At 42.5% G+C, this 20,369-nt stretch overlaps 1 protein-coding gene across 1 annotated transcript in view; it reads right to left on the bottom strand.

The window, feature by feature from the left end:
- Nucleotides 1-20,369, bottom strand: part of SAAL1 (serum amyloid A like 1) — a 222,266-nt gene that overhangs the window by 81,036 nt on the left and 120,861 nt on the right. The window contains exon 10 of the mRNA XM_069223754.1: nt 12,503-12,585. Within this exon, the coding sequence (XP_069079855.1) occupies nt 12,503-12,585 (83 nt within the window). The remainder of the gene's footprint in view (nt 1-12,502; nt 12,586-20,369) is intronic.

The following is a 20,369-nucleotide window of genomic DNA, read 5'->3' as shown; positions in this document are numbered from 1 at the left end:
GGCAGTAAATTGGTGGAACCTAGTGGTCAACAAAGAAAACCTGTGGCTGGAGAAACTACTGGGAGAGGGGCCGGGGTGGTCAGGAGATATAAATACCAACTGGAACCTTCCAGGGCCCAATTAGGCTGCCGGGAATCTACGGAGGCTGTTCAAAGATCTCTGTGCCACCCCTACCCCTGGTCTGGAGACAGGCCTGCTGGTGGAGCACAATACTTGGTGTTGGACTCGCACACAGACTTTGACTTGGGCCTACTGACACAGGAGAGTACACTACGCCTAACCCAGACCACAAAGGCTGCTACTGGTAGGATCCATTTCCGACCTGAAGGGAGTGAGAAGGAATGAGATATTCTGACTCCAATACTTGAATCAGAGCCCTGAATGAATCCCTGAATTCGGATACACTACACATACTTATGCTGACTGTCAGTGGGGACCCAGGAAAGGGGGGGTCCTTTCTCCAGGAGGGGCTGCAGACCATTTGGGAATGCCATATTGACTATCAACATATCAACAGTAATGCTAACCATCATCAACTGTGGCTTGACTAGAAGTCAGACATTCAACCCTGGTGGCCCTCTTGTTCCACATGTACGCTTGGCCCTGCATAACCAAAACACTGGAATTGGCAGGTAGTGATGCTCTCAGCCCTGCCACAACACAACCACCATTGACCCTTATGCAATGAAGCACCAACTATGTCTGAGTGCCAATCTTCACACTGTGTGCTGAGGGGTGATTGCTGGTCCAGAGACACCACTCCAACTCCTGTACTGGGGGCTGCCCATCTCACGTCATCCATCCTCCCCTATACAGACACAGACACCTGGCCCCCAAAATAATATGATTGATAAGGAAAACAAAGTAACAGGAGTGCCAAATCATCAGGAATACAAGCCCCACCTAATGGACCTCACGGATATCACACCTGAGAAAATATTCCAGTCTATATGCACTACACATACCACCCTTGAGGCTCAGATTGGAGGTGTGGGGCTAAAGGTGGGAGTTCTGTACCAAGATCTCCGAAAGAGAACTGACCGTGTAACAGAGGCAGAGACTGGAATCTCCACATCGGTGGACAGAGTGCAGACTCTGAGCTGAGCTCAGATGTAGCATGCCTGAAAGAATCGATTAATCACCTGGAACAACGCATTGAGAAATCAGAGGGCAGATCAAGAAGAAACAACTTCCTCTTTGTGGGTGGGGTGGAGGGCATGGAAGGGACAAACCTGGAGCACTTTATGCAGTTCTGGATGTACACCGGTATGCCTGATGATACTCTAGCCACATGATTCATTATTAAACTGGCATACAGATCCCTGGCAGCGTGGCCTGCCGATGAAGCCCCACCAAGATCTATAATAGCCTATATTCCAAACTACACCGATAGACACAATAACATTTGATTCCCTTGTTTGAGCAGCTGCGCACAACATGTCCAAACACAATCATCAAAGTGAAGACCCACCATGACAGTTTCCCACAATGCATTTAGCTTGATCTCCTGGAACATGAACAGACTAAATAATAAGATGAAACGAGGGACCATATTTCGATATCTTACAAGACATACACCACCTTTTGCAGGAATCGCATCTACTAGATAATAGATGCAATATTATAACCTGCAATGGCTATATCAGAGCTGATCACTCAGGAACAGCTCCTACTGCTCAGCGGCCCTCAATCAACACTTTCCCATACATACTGATAACATGTGGAGGGCAACCTAGGAAGACCAGGTGCATATGTTTTGATGTATGTGCCACCCACCTTAGTGGACGGCACCTTAAAAACCCTGACAGTACTGCTCCTTCACCTGCCTGTAGGAATAACAGTAGTAGGTGGGGACTTCAATTCAGTGATGGTCTCCTACACATTGGAGGAGTTGGCACGATCACTAGGCATGAGTGATGCCTGGTGAGTAATATACCCACACAACAAAACAAATAATGCATCACTCAGTACACAAGTCAGAAGCTAGAATAGTTCCTTTTTCCAGTCAATCTTGACTATTTAAATAAAGCATGTATACCACCACACGTCCTAATGAACCATGCACCCTTAAGACTTAGTGTCTGGCTTTGGGAATGAGATGGGGCAGATTGCGGTGACTGAGGGCATGGTGGCTTTGCAATAAGCTTATGCAATTTGTGAAGCGTATGCATATGGAGCAGGATGATGAAAAGCAGCACAAACCTTGAACTTCTAGCAGGCAGGGCTGTGCACTATAAGCTATATCCCTCTGGCGATAAAGCAGTTAATTGTTATATTAGTTAGCCAAAAGGGACTTGGAACGGAGATTGGTACCTAACTTGAAATGTCTCATCAGGACGGATCCTTGTTGCCACAGGCAATTTTGCAAAGAAATTTGCCCCTTATTACAGTTCTCTGTATGCAGCAGGACTGCCTCCCCCAGCCAAACGTGTTATTAGCATCATAGAGGATTTACTGTTCTTCAGACTGTCTGACTTTGAATTGTCAAAGCCTGGAGGCACCATTGAGCAAGGACGAAGTACTGGAGGTAATCAACAAACCATTCTCAGGAAGGCCAACCGTGGGAGCAGTTTATGTGAATGGGTCCCTCTTCTCTCAATTACCATATGTTCAGGAACAAGGCAGGGGTCGTCCTCTCCTCTGCACCTTAATTATCGAGCAGCTGGCCGGAGTAGATACGCAGGGAGGGGCAGCTAAGGGGGTTCAAATGAGAAATGTCTAGAAAGAATAGAGTCTCCATTTATGCAGATAACATTTGAATCTATATTCAAAAACCCTAAGTCATTCATTCCTAGACTGATGCAGATGTTACAGATATATACGGGGGGCCTCCATTTAACAGTTAACTGGAGCAAATCATTTCACATGCCAGTCGTGGATGCGTACGTCTAGGGGGAGGCGTCTGCTGTCCTGCAACTTGCCACAGGCCACTTTAAATGCCTGGGCATACAGGAATCATGGAATGAACTGCGGGCCTGGTCTCTGAATAGAGCCCCAACGTTTTGCTAAGATTAGATGAGGAGATGAAAACAGAGAGCTCACTGCCCTTCTTTAAATAGGGCAGAGGAACCCTGTTTAAAATAAACTATCTCCTGCCTACTGAGTTTTTCAAAATTACCAACACACCATCCCAATGATGTTTTTGTAGTCGCTATAATCTGCAATCTCGGCATTTCTCTGGGCAGGGAAACAACCTAGAATCAACAGCAGTTCGGTTATATGTGCTGTGCCCCTCCAAAGGGCGACTTAAACCGACATGAATTAAATTACATTACCGGGCCTGCCAAAAAGTGCTGCCTACTAATTACTGGCTTTATGCCGACCGTGATGACCCATGTAATAGCTCAGAAACTGATGGACTGTATTGACATAATTGGAGTGCTACATCTACACTTACTCTATGGTCTACACAAATGGCCATACTTCCCACATGTCAATATAACTGCGTTAAAATGTTGGAATGGTGCCCTCCAATGTGTTAAGGTGAGAGGGAGTCCTAACTGCGGAGAACACACTGTGGCATGGTGCTTAGATCAAACACACAGGGAAATTGCCAGGCTTCCACTCATTGTCCCTGATTGGGACATCAAAGTTGGGTGACATTTTGGAAGGGGATCATATTCATTCATTTAAATATCTAGCTGAGACATATTGCATGCCAAAGAAACAATTCTACAGATATCTGTAAACATGCTACGCCTGGGAAGACCATGTCAAGGACCTCACAACCCTTTAAGAACACAACCCATTGGTTGAATTTAGAATTACAAAGTCGCGCCTAGAGGATAAAAGCATATCCATGAATTATCATGCACTGGTTAGCAACAGCAAGTGAGCCCTCCTACACCTGAAACAATGTTCGTGTCAAGATGTGGGAGAGTTGGATGAAGTGGACAAGCCAGAAGTGAAGATGACCCCTGGGGTCCTCGTAGTTTTCACCACATTCTACTCATCAAGCTGAAATATTTTCATAGGGTGTACTACAGTCCAACCAGACCATGCATGATGGACTGGATCCGTGGTGTCTCAAGAGTAGGGCTCTAGAAGGGCACATTTTACCCCACAGTGTGGGCCTGCCCGGCTATACATCAATACTAGCCCTGTACACATGAAACACTGTCCAAGGTGGTAAGCATATGGATTATTTTTGATCTCCAAGTGGCTCTCCTCGGACTTATGGATGAGTAGAGAGACCGACAGACCAGCAAATTATTTCTGGCACTGGGCTTACTGATAGCCAAAAGGAACATTGCTCATTACTGGTGATCGCACAGAGCCCCTCTGCTGAAGGAATGAACTCAAGGTATGGACTACTGTACCAAAGTGGAAGAATACAAGTACAGATCAAAAGGTTGTGTGCAGTAGTATCATAAGCTATGGGCCTGCTACGTAGTGAAAACATCACTTTTAGGCCTACATATATGTATGTAAATGTAATTATGATGGCTAGACAATCCCTCTTCATGATCCAGTTTGATATTTGATCTGTGACATTTGCTGTTTATTGCTATAAAATCAACAAAATGAGTTGCAAAGTGTCAAGTACACGTTTTTTGCTTTTCCGAGACTGGAATCTTAGTAAACCTGGAAATACCAGGCATTCCCATAAGTAGGGTCTTTTAAGAAATGCAGAGACAGTGAGATTCAAGGATGCTAACTTTGATTATACAAGGTTTACATTAACCGTAACCTTCATTAATAGAGCATTTCCCTACATTCCATTCAGTGTAAATCATCAGCTTCTTCCGAAAACAGGATCTCTAGAATTACACAGATCATAAAACTAGGAAGGCTATGCTTGCAACATGTTTTAAGGTTAAATTTCAGGACTAAATTTCAAATATAAAATGTTTTGAAAGTAGCAATTCAAGGAAATACAAAGCTGGGCACAAGGTTGTCCCAGCTATTAAAGCCTAAGACCAGCTTTATAATACACAGGTTCACATGTTATCTGCTGGTCAGCCTAAAGAATAGCCAAACCCCAAATAAAAACCTATTAGCATTGTCCTACATACCTAAATAACTATGATGGAACGAGTACCATATTTGGATTTTGGATAAGTCTTAGTTTTGAGTGAAAAGGGAAAGCCCATCATAACTTTAAGTCAACTTTACATATTATATATTGAAATATACAGCCTTCATCTGTGTCCCTTTAAAAAGTGTCATTTGGTCATTTTTTAAACAGACCAGAGAAGTGCCAACTTAGGCAACAAAGGTTGCCCAGTGATGAGCATGTGAGAAGACCAATGAATCATGTTCGTCAGTACAGATTTCTTTCTGTGACAATCATCTTCTATGAAAGCTTTTTGCCATCAAGCCTGTATTAGGAGAAATATATGAAAGAAATGGAATGACTACTAACAGTGTGTTTAGTTTGGGCTTTTTCGCTCATAAATTGTGTGTCATTTACATTTCTCAAATCACAGTTGAATAGCATTAGAAACAGTAAGTAACACGTCGTTGAATAACTAATTACAATGCAGTATCTTATACTCATTCCACAAACTACAAAGTTCAGTTTCGGCCTTCCACTCCAGACGTAAAACAATGCTAGTTAGTGAGCAAATGTTTTTAATTTGAATTGAGTTATTCTATGTTCCACTTCTCTGTTCAGAAATCTATTACTGAATTACGAAAACCTTGAAACACCCACGAATCCCAATCATGTATATTATGTGATTTAAACTCTCTGAATTATTTTAAACATATGTGCTGAAAACAATAAAAGTCTATGTGAGGTGTGGTGGGATATGAAGACAAAAAAACCTTTTTCTGAAAATGGACTACCACCAACCTACAATATTTCCAAAATGCTTTTTGACTTAGCATACTAAATATGCTAGAAGCAAGGCTCACACAAAAATGAGCTTTGTGACGGGGAGGAATAGTAAAAAATAATCTGGATTTGAATGAACTGAAATCTGCAACAATAGCTATAATTCCACACTTTCTACTGAGAACATACTTCACAAAGGTTGAGCTGAAAAACTCAAATAAATAGAAATTGGCTATCAATCACAACTAAACACAATGTATTTACAAAGTAAATATATCAGCACTGCCATGATGGCGCCGACTGCAAAACTACTCTGGGAGTGAATTCCACTATTTCAGCAAAGTTAAAGCAGGGGAGAGTATAAATGGTACTTTACTGCCAAGCACCCCTATGCTGTGTCGATCAGTACTTTTTGCTTGTGTGCTTCTGTACTGGAGGCTGCTTGGACGTTATGATACTGAACAATAAAAAAGCTGTGGCAGGAGGTCTCTGGTGCATGTGGTAATTTTAATGCTTAACTACCGGGAACACAAACTGCTTCGGTCATTACTGTTGCATTACAATCTTTGTGCATTTGATGGCATTTAAAACGGGATTAGCGAAAATCAGAACGGCTAGTAGCAATAGTGTTTAGCCACTATGGAGGCAAGGTACTCTGGCAATACTTTACAAAATGCATACCCGAGTAGAAACACCCACCTTTATGTCTTCATCTACTGTCTGTTTCTCCTTTTCGACCATGTACCCTATTCCTCCTGCCTTTCCTTTACAATGGTAATGATCAAGAATATTGAATTTGTCGACAGAAGCAGTCCTCCCAAAATTGGAATCATCTTTAATAGGACAGAGCATCTTCGGGTATTCTTCACTAATAGTTGTGGAAAAGGCTGAATGTTAGATTTAGCTTGCATAAAGAGCTAAACATCATTCTCTTCTCCCACTCGCACCTCCATTATGCAATGGATATGATGTAAAGTGTGTGAAACTTGCCAAACGTGTCAGATGCACAGGATGGCTTTTAGCAACAAAAAAAAAGAAAAAAGTTTGCCATGATGGAGACTGAGTTTGGAGACTCCCAAATAAGACAATTTGAACATGATGTAGTCTGTATTTACCTTCACCCACAATATCACCACAATCTGTGCACTTAATATGGTCCTTTTATGAAGTGACAGTAACCTCAGGAGCGGAGTCACATTTGAAAGTGTATCCTCAAAAGTGGGCATCCATATTTGATCTCAAATCGCACACACTCCCCCAGTATGCTCCCGGGCAAAAAATTAAGGGGGTGATTCTAACTTTGGCGGGCGGCGGAGGCCGCCCGCCAAAGTCCCGGCGGCAGAATACCGCTACGCGGTCAGAAGACCGCCGCGGTAATTCTGAGTTTCCCGCTGGGCTGGCGGGCGACCGCCAGAAGGCCGCCCGCCAGCCCAGCGGGAAACCCCTTGCCACGAGGATGCCGGCTCCGAATGGAGCCGGCGGAGTGGGAAGGGTGCGACGGGTGCAGTTGACCCCCAAAGACTCCTTTTGGGTTGAAAGGTTGGCAAGCCAATCCTCTTCACTTTCACCATTCTTGACTCTCTGGGTATCTACCTCACCTACTGAGCAACAAAGCCAGCGATCAGCTCCCAGAAGCTCCCTTTTGCCTTTGTAGCCCAAAAGCCTGTGGCCATAAGCACCTACACAATAAAGTGTCCAGTATTTTCCAGAGTGCATCTGTGAGCTGCTCGTCTGCATATAAATGCAGGTAGGTGCCAAAGCGCCTGTCCCCCAAAATGGCTCTCTCAAATCAAAAACTATTAACTTCACTAACCACCTTAGAAGTCCAGATTAAGGAAAACTGAAAGAGGATATCCAAAAAGAGTATTGAGGAAGTGAAACCAGATCTTGAGGGACAAGTTACCTTCCCTTAAAAAGGCAGCACTAGAATGCTGGAGGCAGAGGCGAAAATTGAAGCCCTACAAGAAATGGATGAGACACTGCAGGAGGAGATGTCCACAATCAAACTGCAATCAGAACAGCCTACACTAAAATGTAAGGATCTTGAACATAGTTTGCAACATGATAATCTAAGGATACTGGCCTTGCAGCAGGTGCAGAGGGCACAGACAGAGTAATTGCTCACAGGACTTTTCCATCAGATCTCAGTCGACTCAAACCAGAAGATCGCCAATGAACACTCTTATCGTTTGGGCCCTTCATGTGTGGGAGAGCCTCTCCATCCACAAGATGTACTTGTCAAACTTAGTAGCTTCAAGATAAAAGAAAAAATCTTTATTGCCTCTAGAGAACTAGCTAACCTATCTTGGCAACATTATTCTTGTACCCTATTTGAAGACATATCTGCCTCTATGCTCTTAAGGAAACAACTTTACCGCCCTGTCACAGACTAGATCAGGTAAGACAACTACCGATGGTCATATCCTTTCGGCTTGGCTTACCATTTCCGAGGGAAGAACTATAATTTCACAGACTAACAAAGGGAGGGTGACCTACAAGCTCTACAAATGCATGTGCGGGGGTGCTCTACCGCCTTCAACTCAGAGAACTCTGATGGAAGTCAGAGAGCATCACCAAGTGACTCCTGGATAAAGATGAGTGCAGAGACGTCAAGAGAAGCGTGGACTCAAATAATATATGGCAGCAAAACCCTCTGATTGCATGCAATCAGCCAACTAATTGATGGACCTGATATCTCCCACAGTTAAATTTCCACCTGCTAATTGAGTAATGGCGAGTGTGGGCTTTTTCTATCCCATTAGAGAGGTTACTGTGGCATCAATATTAATTCCAAACTTTAAGAAGCCCATCAACCTACCCACACCACTGATGGTACAGTTTTAAGGAGGTACGCCATTGTGAAAACCTGAAGATCTCACAGCCACTAACTGTTCAGATGATCTCCGCTTTGCCCCATCTCTCCTCCCAAATCCTGTCCGGAAGCAAAGAGTCCCCCTCATGTGGAAGGAGATCCCTTAGGGGGAATGACAGTTAAAATGAGACATTATAAGACTTTACATGTTCCGTGTTACAGGTCCTATACTGCATGCCATGAAGGTGTGTGGGCGAAGCGCAGATCCCTGGTGGAGGAGTCGAGGCTCTCACCCCCTAAGTGCAGCTTAATAGCTCATTTCCGAATGATTCAAGGAAGGGGACTCCCACTGGGGCACTGCTGTCCAATGTACTGTCCAGATTTTATTTTATTTTTAACTCTTTTCATTGGTTATATTGTTTTAATGTTGTTCATTTATTCTAGTATATTGGCAATCATTTACTAAGACTGCATATAGAGGCCAGTGGCCAGGGATACACACCAGAGCTTAACTAATCCAAGATGGAGAAGTTGCGAATAAGTGAGCTCATGGGATGAGCACCACTTAAGGCGCAGGGTCTGCCCACTGATATTTTGATCCTCAGGCACATCTAAGCACCGCAGAGTGGCCCTTTTATTACATAGAATGCTAAGCTTCCAACTACATGCTGAAAAAACAGACTAAGAAGGGTGATTTGTTATGATTACCGACACTCTTCCAGGACAAATAATAACTCTGGCTACTGTCCACTCACCTAGTGTGGGAAAAGATGTCTTTCTCACTCAGTTTTTGGAAACACTGCATGGGTTTTCAGATGGCCCCATATCTTAAAAGGCAATTTTAACTCCATAGGGGACCCCAGCCAGTCAGATGAGCAACATACACAAATACCACAGGCATGTTCTTAAAAACATTTTTTAAATGCTATAAATAATATGAGCCTACAAGATCTATGAAGACTATGCAACACAACACAAATGTAACAGCTTACTTTCATAAGTAGGGCATTACAATACAACCAATCATGATATAGTAGAGTTAATTATACACTGGAGAAGGGAAACTATAAGAGGTGGCTGTTTGCTTTTTAACTCTGTTTTAATTTAGGAACCAGTTTTGAATGTTGAATTGAGAGAACATATTAAACACGTTTTCAAAGATAACCAACATTTAGACACTAGCAAAGGGTGCCTGTGGGACATCTCAAGGTAGTCCAGTTGAGCGGTGTGTGCAGGAGCAGTGGAGACTTTTAAAAAACAAAAATGACAGGAACTCACTTCTCTGGAAGCAGAGCTGGAGCAGGTAGAAACTGAACATTAAGTGAAGCCCTCAAAACCTTTGTATCACAAAATCATGTCCATAGGTGGCAACCTCAATTCACATTTAATTGAGAGAGCTGAACTACCTCTTCTATGGCTTAGGAAAATTACCTATGACCTATGACCACAATACTAAGGTGGACACCCATCTTACGGGACAACTAAGGCAAAGATTGGAACACAACTACAGTGCAGACATCTAAATAGTCTCAGGAAAGGCATACAATAGGCATTTAATAACTACTACTCTAACTTATATTCTAAGGAACCCACAGAAGCCTCAGCACAGAAGGAGTACCAAAGAAATCCGATTTACCACAATTAGTCAAAGAAGAGGCAGAACAACTTGATTCTGCCATTTATGCTAGATGAGGTAAAAGTAGCAAATAAGAATCTTACCTTACACAAAGTCAGGGCAGGATTCACAGTGAACTTTTAAAAAGTATTTGGTAATACAACAGCTCCGCACTTACCACTATTCAATTCCACATGAGAAGAAGGAAGGTTGATATCTCTTTAATAGCTAAACTAGGGAAAAATGTACAACTATGCACTTCGTACTGACTTGTCATCTTACAAAATGAAGATGCTAAATTATATACTACAATTCTTGCAACTAGATTGGAATCTCTACTATCTCCATTAATTTGCCTACATGTATCTAGCTTTATATAAGGAAGGGATATACATGATAATATCTGAGGAACTGTACCCCTAATTAAAAAAAAACAATGGAAAAATATACAAGAAGTCATAGTGTCACTTGCTGCAGAAAAAGCGTTCGACCAATTAGATTGGAGTTTTCTGTCTTCAACAGTTAATCACTTCAGAACTCTCTAAAAAAAAAAGAAAAATAGAGACAGTGGGCTACCAAGACACACATTCCACTGTTACAGTCAGTGGCAAAAGATCTACGTATTTCCCTCTATGACCTCTATGAAGGAGAACGAGGCAGTTGAAAGTTTTGTTGCAAATGAAGGAACCATAAAAGGCTGCATAACAACCCTTCCTCATGCAGGCTGTAAGCACATCCCGAGACCACTACGAGGCTGAATGATCATGGATGCGTGGGAAACCACCAGACAAACAGTGGTCAGCCTTCTGGAGAGCTACTGCACACTTGGTAGAAACGCCCCCTATAAAATATCATATAATTGGTATTTCTACCAAACTAAACTAAAAATTAATCAGCCTCCAGATGTTGGCACTGTGTTGGAGGGAATGAGGGCTGTTGGAAGATCTCTAGCATATACGGTGGGACTGTCCATTCATTAAACAGTTTTGGGATAAAATCTTAGCTATGAAAACTATCCTCAGAAATCCACTCCTAATGCATATGGATTATATCCTACTTTGTTTGCGCACCACACTGATGAAATATCAATCTAAGGTAGATAAATTATTGATGTGGAATTGCTTGGCAAAAACCTTCATAGGGACCAACTGGAAGAAAAGGAATGCCTATTACAGCAAATTTGTTCCCAAGAATGTCGAGTATCATGGCAATGGAACGCCTTTCTAATGCGTTTACCAATAAACCCAAATACTTTTTGTCAGTATAGTGTCCCCTACATGACACTATACCAGTCATACTGGCTGTTAGGCCAGGGTTTGACCATGGCCTCATATCCAGTATGACTGCAGGCTTCAAACTTGTTTCACTAGAGTGGAGCGTCGTTGTTTTTTTTGTTTGTTTTTTTAACTAAAAGGCTCTTTTACACATCTGTGGCATTCATAGCTGTGAAGAAAAGATTGTTCTGATCCATGGACTTACAGTACGACCCTAGAAACAATGTCACGGGCCAAAATAGTTGCCCTTTTCTCTTCTTACTGTTGGGATCGGAAAGGTAGGGATATAATGCTGTGATCTGTCAATACAGCTGTAAGCTTACTTATCTGTTTCACTTGTTTTATGATTCTGTGACATGTGCTAGACTAAATTTTATTTGCAAAAAAAAAAACATGGTTATAAAAAGGGCACACAAACCAAATATACCTTAACTTAAAACTAGGAACACAAGCTTTAGAGATAAATATAATCAATGTACTCTGTAACTGTTGTGTACATTTCCACAGCCATTTGCAGAAGAATGGACTGCAGTACAATTCAGGATGATAAAAGTACTGCATTCAAGAAAATAATTAAAACAAAATAAAACATGCACAGCCAGCATAAGCTGGAATTCTGAGGGGGTTTTAGGTGGGGACTCCACATCACCAAGCAGTCTGGTGACCTGAGGTGGCACCCAACATCGGCCTCGTGTAACAGCCTCCCTGTGGCAGAAGCTGCTAGGTGGTATCAATGGTGGTGGTGGTGGCCAAACACAACAAAGGTGGACAAGAGATTGTTTAACAAAAAGAAAAATAGTTATAAAATACCGTATAACTAATGAGATAAATTTGTACAGAAGAAAGTGAACTTATCCAACAGAAATAATTAGCCGCAAGTCTAACTATAGCAGCTAATTTCCCAACGAATATTGTATAGTGCTCAGTGGCATTCAATACAGAGGTTTATTATTGATTAACTATAATTATTTCATAGTGTTACACGCATTACTTAGAAAGCACTGATGTTTAAGGTAACTTACCTATTGCCTGAATACCTTCATCCACTGTAGTAAGCAGCTGCAAAATATGCATGTACACATCAAGCCCTTCAGGGTTGTCAGAGCTGCAAACACAAGTTATATATAAGTCACAAAAATTATAGAGTACTTCAACACCTATTACAACAACTATACAAAAGACCCTGGTATCCAGTGTGATGAGTAAAATTTCTTCGTATGAGACAAGAGAAATATACCGCAGTAGTGATGATGATGATGATGGATACAGCACAGCCCCTAATAAACAGAGCACAACGTGAAGCTATTCTCTGACCATTGTATCCTTAATATGCTAGTGTGTAGATTAGAAGCACAATTTAATTATAGTAGTAAAAGACGTTAGTACAATGACACCCTAAAGGCTGCAAGTGGGTTTCACACCCCAGACCAAGCTAAGGCCAAGAGAGGCAGGGCCAAAACCAGTGACTTCGCGATATAAAGCACTCTGAGGTTCCTCTGCAGCGCAGAAAGGACTAAAGGCTGCAAGGTGACTTCAAGCCCTATAATTCTATGACAGGATTGGAGGCTCCGGATTATGCTTTCTCTTTTTTGTTTTTACTGTTAATACAGTAGCCAATGAAATGACACAAAACTTTAAACTACATATCCCATGAAGCATAGTTACATCCAGTGGTGGCCACTTGTCAATGGAGGAGGTGATGAGTATAAAAAAAAAAAATGTAAAAAAAAAAAAAAAAACGTAACAATGTTGAGAGAGACAGTTCCGTCTCTCCCTCCTTCTCTGACTCCCTCACCAGCATGACAGCAGCATCGTGATTGGTCTGAGCGGCCTCCTTCAGCTCTTAGACAGGGAGTAGGACCCTGTGCACTTTCTCCACCTCGCTGCTTAATACAGCTGGGTGAAGAAATGCAAGTGCGCATGTCTGTTTGGCCGGCCCAACATGGCCAGCCAAAGCATCATGCACACTTATATGCACAAAGCTCTCCCCCAGCCCAGCCCCGCCCTAACCTGACTGTACTCCTGAGGAAAAATAAAATGATAACGTTACGTTATCATTTTGTTTTTCCCTTTCGTCCCCTGCATAAAGCAGTGGGGTGACGCTCCTTTGCCTTAGCAGAGGAGCTGCCGCTAGTCACATCCAATCATAACCTTTCCCCAAGGCTATAAAAGCTCCTTTCACAAAAGTCTGTCCTCTTTCTTTGCTGCTGCAGCAGCCAGTTAAGTGCTTCTCATTTTTATTATAGTATGGAGCGGGAACGAGGCCATCGGAGCTCTCTCTGCGTATTTTTAGTGCCTTTTGTGCCCTTGCATGTCAAGTCAGATCGGAATAGTTTCTTTTCCGATCGACTTGTCGCACTCAAGTGTGACCAGCAAGCGAGTTGGCCTCATCTAACGCCCAACAGGGTTGTAATAATCGCTGAGGGCCGGACCCAGGGGAAAGTTAATTTAAATATAAGTGTTTCTGGCAGCAGGTGGCTCCCTCCACACACATTGTTTCTGGCCAGGCAGTTGTATTACTGCCTTTCTAAATTGGAATTAGCATTTGCCCCAGCTACAGGGTTCCCCCCACTCTTGAACCTCCTCATTTACCTCCTAGCTGAGCAATTATGGCGTACTACGCCGATGAGGAGGACCAACATCAGGATATTTCAGAAGTGCATCTTGAGCACCAGGAGAGATTAGAGGAGGCACTTGGTCACCATGTGCAAGACTCTGATATAGGCCTTAAAGTCATTCACTCAGTCTTTGACAATTTTTGGCAAGAGAGAACTGCTAAGCGAAGCCATACACTCCTATGGAGGCCCCCAATCTCCAATTACAACGCTCGAGGTGTTTTTCCTCAGCTGAGATTTTGGAGCAGATGGCAGCCTCTGAGCTGTGTGACAATAAATATAGGGGAATTAACCCACATGAGGCAGCAGATCCCCCTTCCCCATGCAACCTCAAGATGACTTTCATGTGCATACTACTTCAACCTTGGAGTCAGAAGAATTGCAAAAAGAAACTCCACCTCTAAAGAAGAAGCGTAAATCTCATCATTTATCATCCAATATATCTTCCCCTGGTGGGCAAAATCTTTTCTTTACTCCAGATGACATTATTCATACCCGCTCCATGGAGTGGGTCCCCTGTGCGGAATTGGCACATTATGTGCAAGACAGATTGCGTAACAGCTTTGCGAAACATGTCCCCAACACACTGACCACTGAGTGTCCGTGTCCCTCTCTGATGGGCAAAGTGGCAGATACCCCTTATTTGAACCCCAGTATGACGACTTTCTAGAAGAAGTTCGTGAAAGATCCCAAAAAGGGTCTAGACTGCGCATGGCATAGCTGCCAAGGTAAACTCTTGGATCTATCAGGGCCTTATATTTGGCAGTGCAAGCTAAAGAAGCTAATACACCATTCAAGCCTGAGGTAATTCTGTAGTGGGCGCAAAGGGCTATATGCTTTTTAGGGAATGCGAACTGCGCCACGTGTACTGAGTGCCGTCACTCTTTCCTCATGTGCCTGGACCCGTAGCTGGCAGACATGGCCTCTACTGAGGCAGGAACTCTGGCAAATGGCATACTATTTGGCGACAAGTTCATCTAAGATCTTGGCAAGTACGGAGCCACTTTCACAGCGCTCGATAAGACTTCCTTCAAAAAAAGTCTTCAACAACACTCTTTTTTCCCAAGCCCAGCACTTCAGGGGCCGAGTGCGAGGCCGTGGTTACCAGGCTTCAAGAGTTGCAACCCAAAGAGGCAGAGGTGGTTCCTATCCTTCCTCCACTTTCTACTAAACCCGTTATAGAGGTGGTCATGGACGCAGCTCCAGAAACTATCACAGAAATGGTTCCGCTCCAGACGCCAATGCCGCAGGTAAGGGTATTTCCTTCTTCAGAAGTAGTGTTGGGAGGCAGAATTCAATATTTTCTCAATGCATGGCGGACTATCACAGAAGATACTTGGGTCTTGCAGACAGTTCAAGGGTTTCAACTGGAGTTTTATACTTCTCAAATGCAAAACTCTCCTCTCCATAGTCTTCTTTTTTCCCCACGTAGATCACTCCTTCGTAGAAGAGGCGATCTTAAAGCATCATCAGAAAGGGGCTGTAATGAGACTTTAACTCATCCTCTGGCGTTCATGAGCACAATTTTTCTGGTTGAAAAGAATGGGGAAGGTTTGCCACTCGTATTAAACTTCAAACACTTCAATTCCTGGATCGTGTATCGCCATTTCAAAATGGAAGGCATACACTTGCTCAAGGATCTCTTATGAGAAGGCGATTGGTTAGTTCAGTTTGACCTCAAAGACACCTACCTTGCGGTGCCCATTTTTGCACCCTACAGGCGCTTCCTTCAATTTTAGTGAGGTCACAGGTGGTTGGAGTTCACATCGGTCTGTCCTCGGCACCATGGTGCTTTACTAAGCTTTTGAGTCTGGTGGTTCAGCATCTGAGAGAAAGAGGTGTGAGGTTTATCGTTTACCTAGATGATATTCTGATCGTGGCACAGAAGTAGATAATCCTCTGCCATCTCTACTGGGCAGTTCAATTGCTACAAGACCTCTGATTTATCATCAACACTGAGAAATCCAATATGACAGCTTCTCACAATATTGAAAGGGTCGTTGGCAACAATATGGACAATGTCTTCTAGACTTATTTGCTTCCCGGTTGAACACCCAACACTTTCGACTTAGTTCAGTTGGAGGCTGGACCCTCATGCAGCATGGACGGATGCGTTCCAACACTCTTGGTCAAAGCGTCTTCTGTATGCTTTTCCTCCATTCGCCATGATTCCGGAGGTTCTTTCCCAGTTACGGTGACAAGTAGAGGAAGCAATATTGGTGACACCGTACTGTAAGGCATAGCCTTGGTTACCGTATGTGATGGCTGGGGTGATGTTGCCATCATGCCAGGATCTTCTAAGGGATCTGTTAGGACTTCTGCACAATCAGATCCTGAAAGGCCAGCTGTCACTGATGCGTGGAGGCTTTCAGGAGATGCTGGCAAGTCCCAAGAGTTTCGGAATCAGCATTGTTTTTCTTATCACAATCCCCTCTACTCTACTCATAAAAGATAAGCCTGGCATAAGTGGGCATGTTGGTGCAGTAAATGGAGTTTGGATCACTTGGGATCGGAAATTCACATCATAGCGAATTTTCTTTCTATTAGTCTCATTGGGCTTAGCCTACAGAACAATTAATAATGTCAGGTCGGCTACTTCTGTGGTCACCCCCATATTCAGGAAAACCAGTGGGGGAACATCCGTTAATTTGTAAACGTCTTTGAGGCATTCGTATAGTTAATCCTACTCAACCAAAGTATCCCACCTTATGGGATGTCAATGGGATCCTTCGATTTCTTAAGAGTTGGCATTGTAATGAAGGTCTTTTGCATAAACAACTTTCTGCGAAGCTAACAATTTTATGTCATGTCTACTCTCCTGTAGACAAGCTTCAGATGTTCAAGCCTTGAATATAGCAGGATGAGTATTTACTACCTCAGGAGTGTCATTCTTTATTTCAAGATGCAGTAAAACTGCTTCACGTTGTATGGCACACCCGTCTTTCCCTCATGATAAAAATTTTTGTGTTGTTCAATGTATCAAAGTTTATGAAGATTGTGCTCATGAATTCAGGCAAAATGCTTCTTGTCAACTGCTTCTTTCTTTACAGAAACCTTTCCGCCCTGTTACTTCAGAAATTTTGGCCAGCTGGGTCAAATGGTAATTGGCCGAGGCAGGTATGAATGTCTCTATATTTGGGGCTCATTCTGTTAGAGGAGCTATGGCCTCCAAAGCTTTTTCTACTGGCACCAGATTGGAAGATATTATGGCCGCGACGGACTGGTCTTCTGATTCTACTTTTAAAGTGTATTATCGTAAGCCAATTGTGGATGTGGTGTCTGAAGTGGTAAATCAACTTCAAACTGACATAATATGAAGTATCTGGTCCTGCCATGGAATAAAGAAAATTACATCAAGAATTTTAGATTCTATTCAGGGCATGGAGGCGAGGATTATCCCACCCTAAACAATTGTGTATTTTACATGTCATTTCATATGATTGCTGATTATTAACAGATGTGTTGATTGATTGTGAAATTGCCCATCCCTATATGCCAGGACCATCCAATTCCTCTACTTGAGCTTGAAGTTCGATGAGTGAAGGAGTACTACCGCACAAGAGTTCTAACCCTAGGTAAATGAGGTTACTGGGACTCGACTTTGTCAGTTGCTGACATCATTAAGGATCGAAAGGCTGTCTGCGTAATTCTTTTCAAGTTGTATTCAAGTTGATATCTTCTTTTTATGAGTATATTCCAAAGAAAGAGGACACACTTTTGTGAAAGGAGCCTATACAGCCTTGGGGAAAGGTTATGACTGGATGTGACTATGCTTCGTGGGATGTGTAGTTTAAAGTTTTGTGTCATTTCATGGCTGCTGCATTGACAGTAAAGAGCAAGCATAATCCTTGCCTTTGTGTCCTTAATAGAATCTAAAATTCTTGACTCATTAGCTAGAAACATTTTTATTCCAAGCTGAAGCCAGGAGAGACGGGGCCAACACCAGTGATTTTGTGCTATAAAGCACTCCGAGGTTCCCCCAAGATGTGTAATGCACTAAAGCAGGCTTCTCCACTGAGTAGCTTGTGAGCTACTCATTGCTCGCCACCTTTCTGTAAGTAGCTCTCGTGTAGGCAGCCCAGCCTACTATATTAAACAATTTTGCTTGGTTGAATACATATATTTATTCGAAGATTGAAAAGTGTGTTTTTGAGATGAAAATGTTTAGTTTCAAAAGTCATACGCTAATGCTTAGTGAAAAATAGTTGAACTTTTAAAATAGTTTTTAAAGTAGATATTTGAGTGATTAATGAGAGAGCACTGGAGAGACTTATTAGTATATAATTACCTTTGAGCCACAAGCACTGCAACTGTTGTTATTATATATTAACTATGTAAAGACATTCCAAAGAGAGAAAACCTTTTTTTACATTATTGCTGGGAAACATACGTTATGCAAAGACATGATCTCTGCTGACAATCTTGCATGGGGTGGCCACTGATATTATCTTGACTTATTTGGTCAATATGACAACACTAATATCAGTAGCGCGCAATGATTTTCATGAAACATAAGAGGCTCTTATTACAGAAAAGGTTGGAGACACATACTCTACACTGTTTCACTTGCTTTGATTTGCGAAACTGGGTAGATGTGCCCCCATCCCTGAAGTTTAGTTTAGTTTTAGTTTATAGATTTGTAGAGCGCATGGTTACCCGGGGGCATCCCAGCGCTAAAGTACACCATGAATGTCGGAAGAGCCAGGGGAAGCAGATTAACTGGGAAAGAGAATGGTTTTCAACTTCCTCCTAAAGAGAAGTTCAGAGGATTCCTGACGGCATTCAAAGGGCAGGGCATTCCAGAGCCAAGCAGCCCTGATGGAGAACAAATCACCTCCCCATGATCTCTTGACCGAAGGGATGTAAACCTGTCGAGAAGAACGAGATCTAAGAGGTCTAAGGGGCGAGTAAAGAAAGATCCGTTTAGTTATGTGCGTGTTTGTAAATGCTGTGTGAGCTGCAGGTCTACACACAAAAATGCTGTACGGTACAATTGTGGAGTTCCACCTTGATAGTTTGTGCTGGATTTGAGGTGACAACAGCATTATGCCTCCCATTCCAAAGATACTACCTTGTGCACACTCTGACGACAAACACTCCTGCAAAGGATGTAATAAACTCTACGCACAAAATAGTTTTTAAAGCTGATATTTGAGTGATAAATGATAGCACTGGGGAGAATTATTAGTATATAATTACCTTTGTGCCACAAACCCTGCAACTATGGTATTAAATATTAACTATGAAAGACATTCCAAAGAGACTAAACCTTTTTTTACATTATTGCTGGGAACCCTACATTATACACAAAGATGATCACTACCGGCAATCTTGCATGGGGTGGCCACTAATATTACCATGTCTGATTTGGTCATTATGACAACACTAATACCATTAGTAGCTCAGGATGATTTTCATTGAACATAAGAAGCTCTTGTTACAGAAAAGGTTAGCAACATCTACACTAAAGTGTTCCAAGTTGAGGCCAGGAGAGGCAGGGCCAGCACCAGCGACTTCACGCTATAAAACGCTTTCGGCCATCCCTCTACCATCATGCACTCAAGGTGCTGAGTTAGATAATTGAGCAGCACGCATATGTAAGGCTGCACCATAGGCCTTGGCTAAGCCACATTAGTGTACCCTAATATTTTATTTTAATCACTAAATGTGACAATCAATGCTGGCTACTTTGTCACAGGTTTTTAATTATTTAATCAGTCACAGTGTTTGATTCTTCCAGTTTGTTCTCTCGTTATTGTTTTTGTTATAACTACTGTCTAAATATAAGTAAGGAAACCATTGCAGCCACCCATTATGGTCAACCAAAAACTATCACCTCTGAATAGGGAGTGTGCAGAAACTAGTCTTTAAAGGAAACTATATTCTAACTTATTTAACCTCAGCTGTGGGGGGGCTTTAACAGAAGAAATAACTTCAGTGGAGGAAGAATTAAGATCGGGTGTGTCAGCTTTAGCAATTCCCCGCACTATTTTGCAATGTGAGTGCCCCAGACCCTACCCTAACTTAGCAACACCATGCAAGACCTTAAGTCGGAAACTGCCTACCTCAAACTCAGAGGAAGTAACTATAGCACAGATTCATATGTTATTGATGCCCTTTGTCTCAAAAACAAAAGGTAGAAGAAGGATCAAGAGGAACTCTGGGAAGCAACTGGCAGAGTACAACATAACATATATAATTTAAACCTAGCAGGTGGGATAATGTAAAAAAAAAAAACACTGTTAAAGGGAATATGGATGACACCTCCCTCCTA

This window comes from Pleurodeles waltl, chromosome 3_1 (assembly GCF_031143425.1).
Source record: "Pleurodeles waltl isolate 20211129_DDA chromosome 3_1, aPleWal1.hap1.20221129, whole genome shotgun sequence".
NCBI classification, from domain to species: Eukaryota; Metazoa; Chordata; class Amphibia; order Caudata; family Salamandridae; genus Pleurodeles; species Pleurodeles waltl.
Note: the sequence above shows the minus strand (reverse complement) of the source record. Positions and strands in the feature narration are given on the sequence as shown.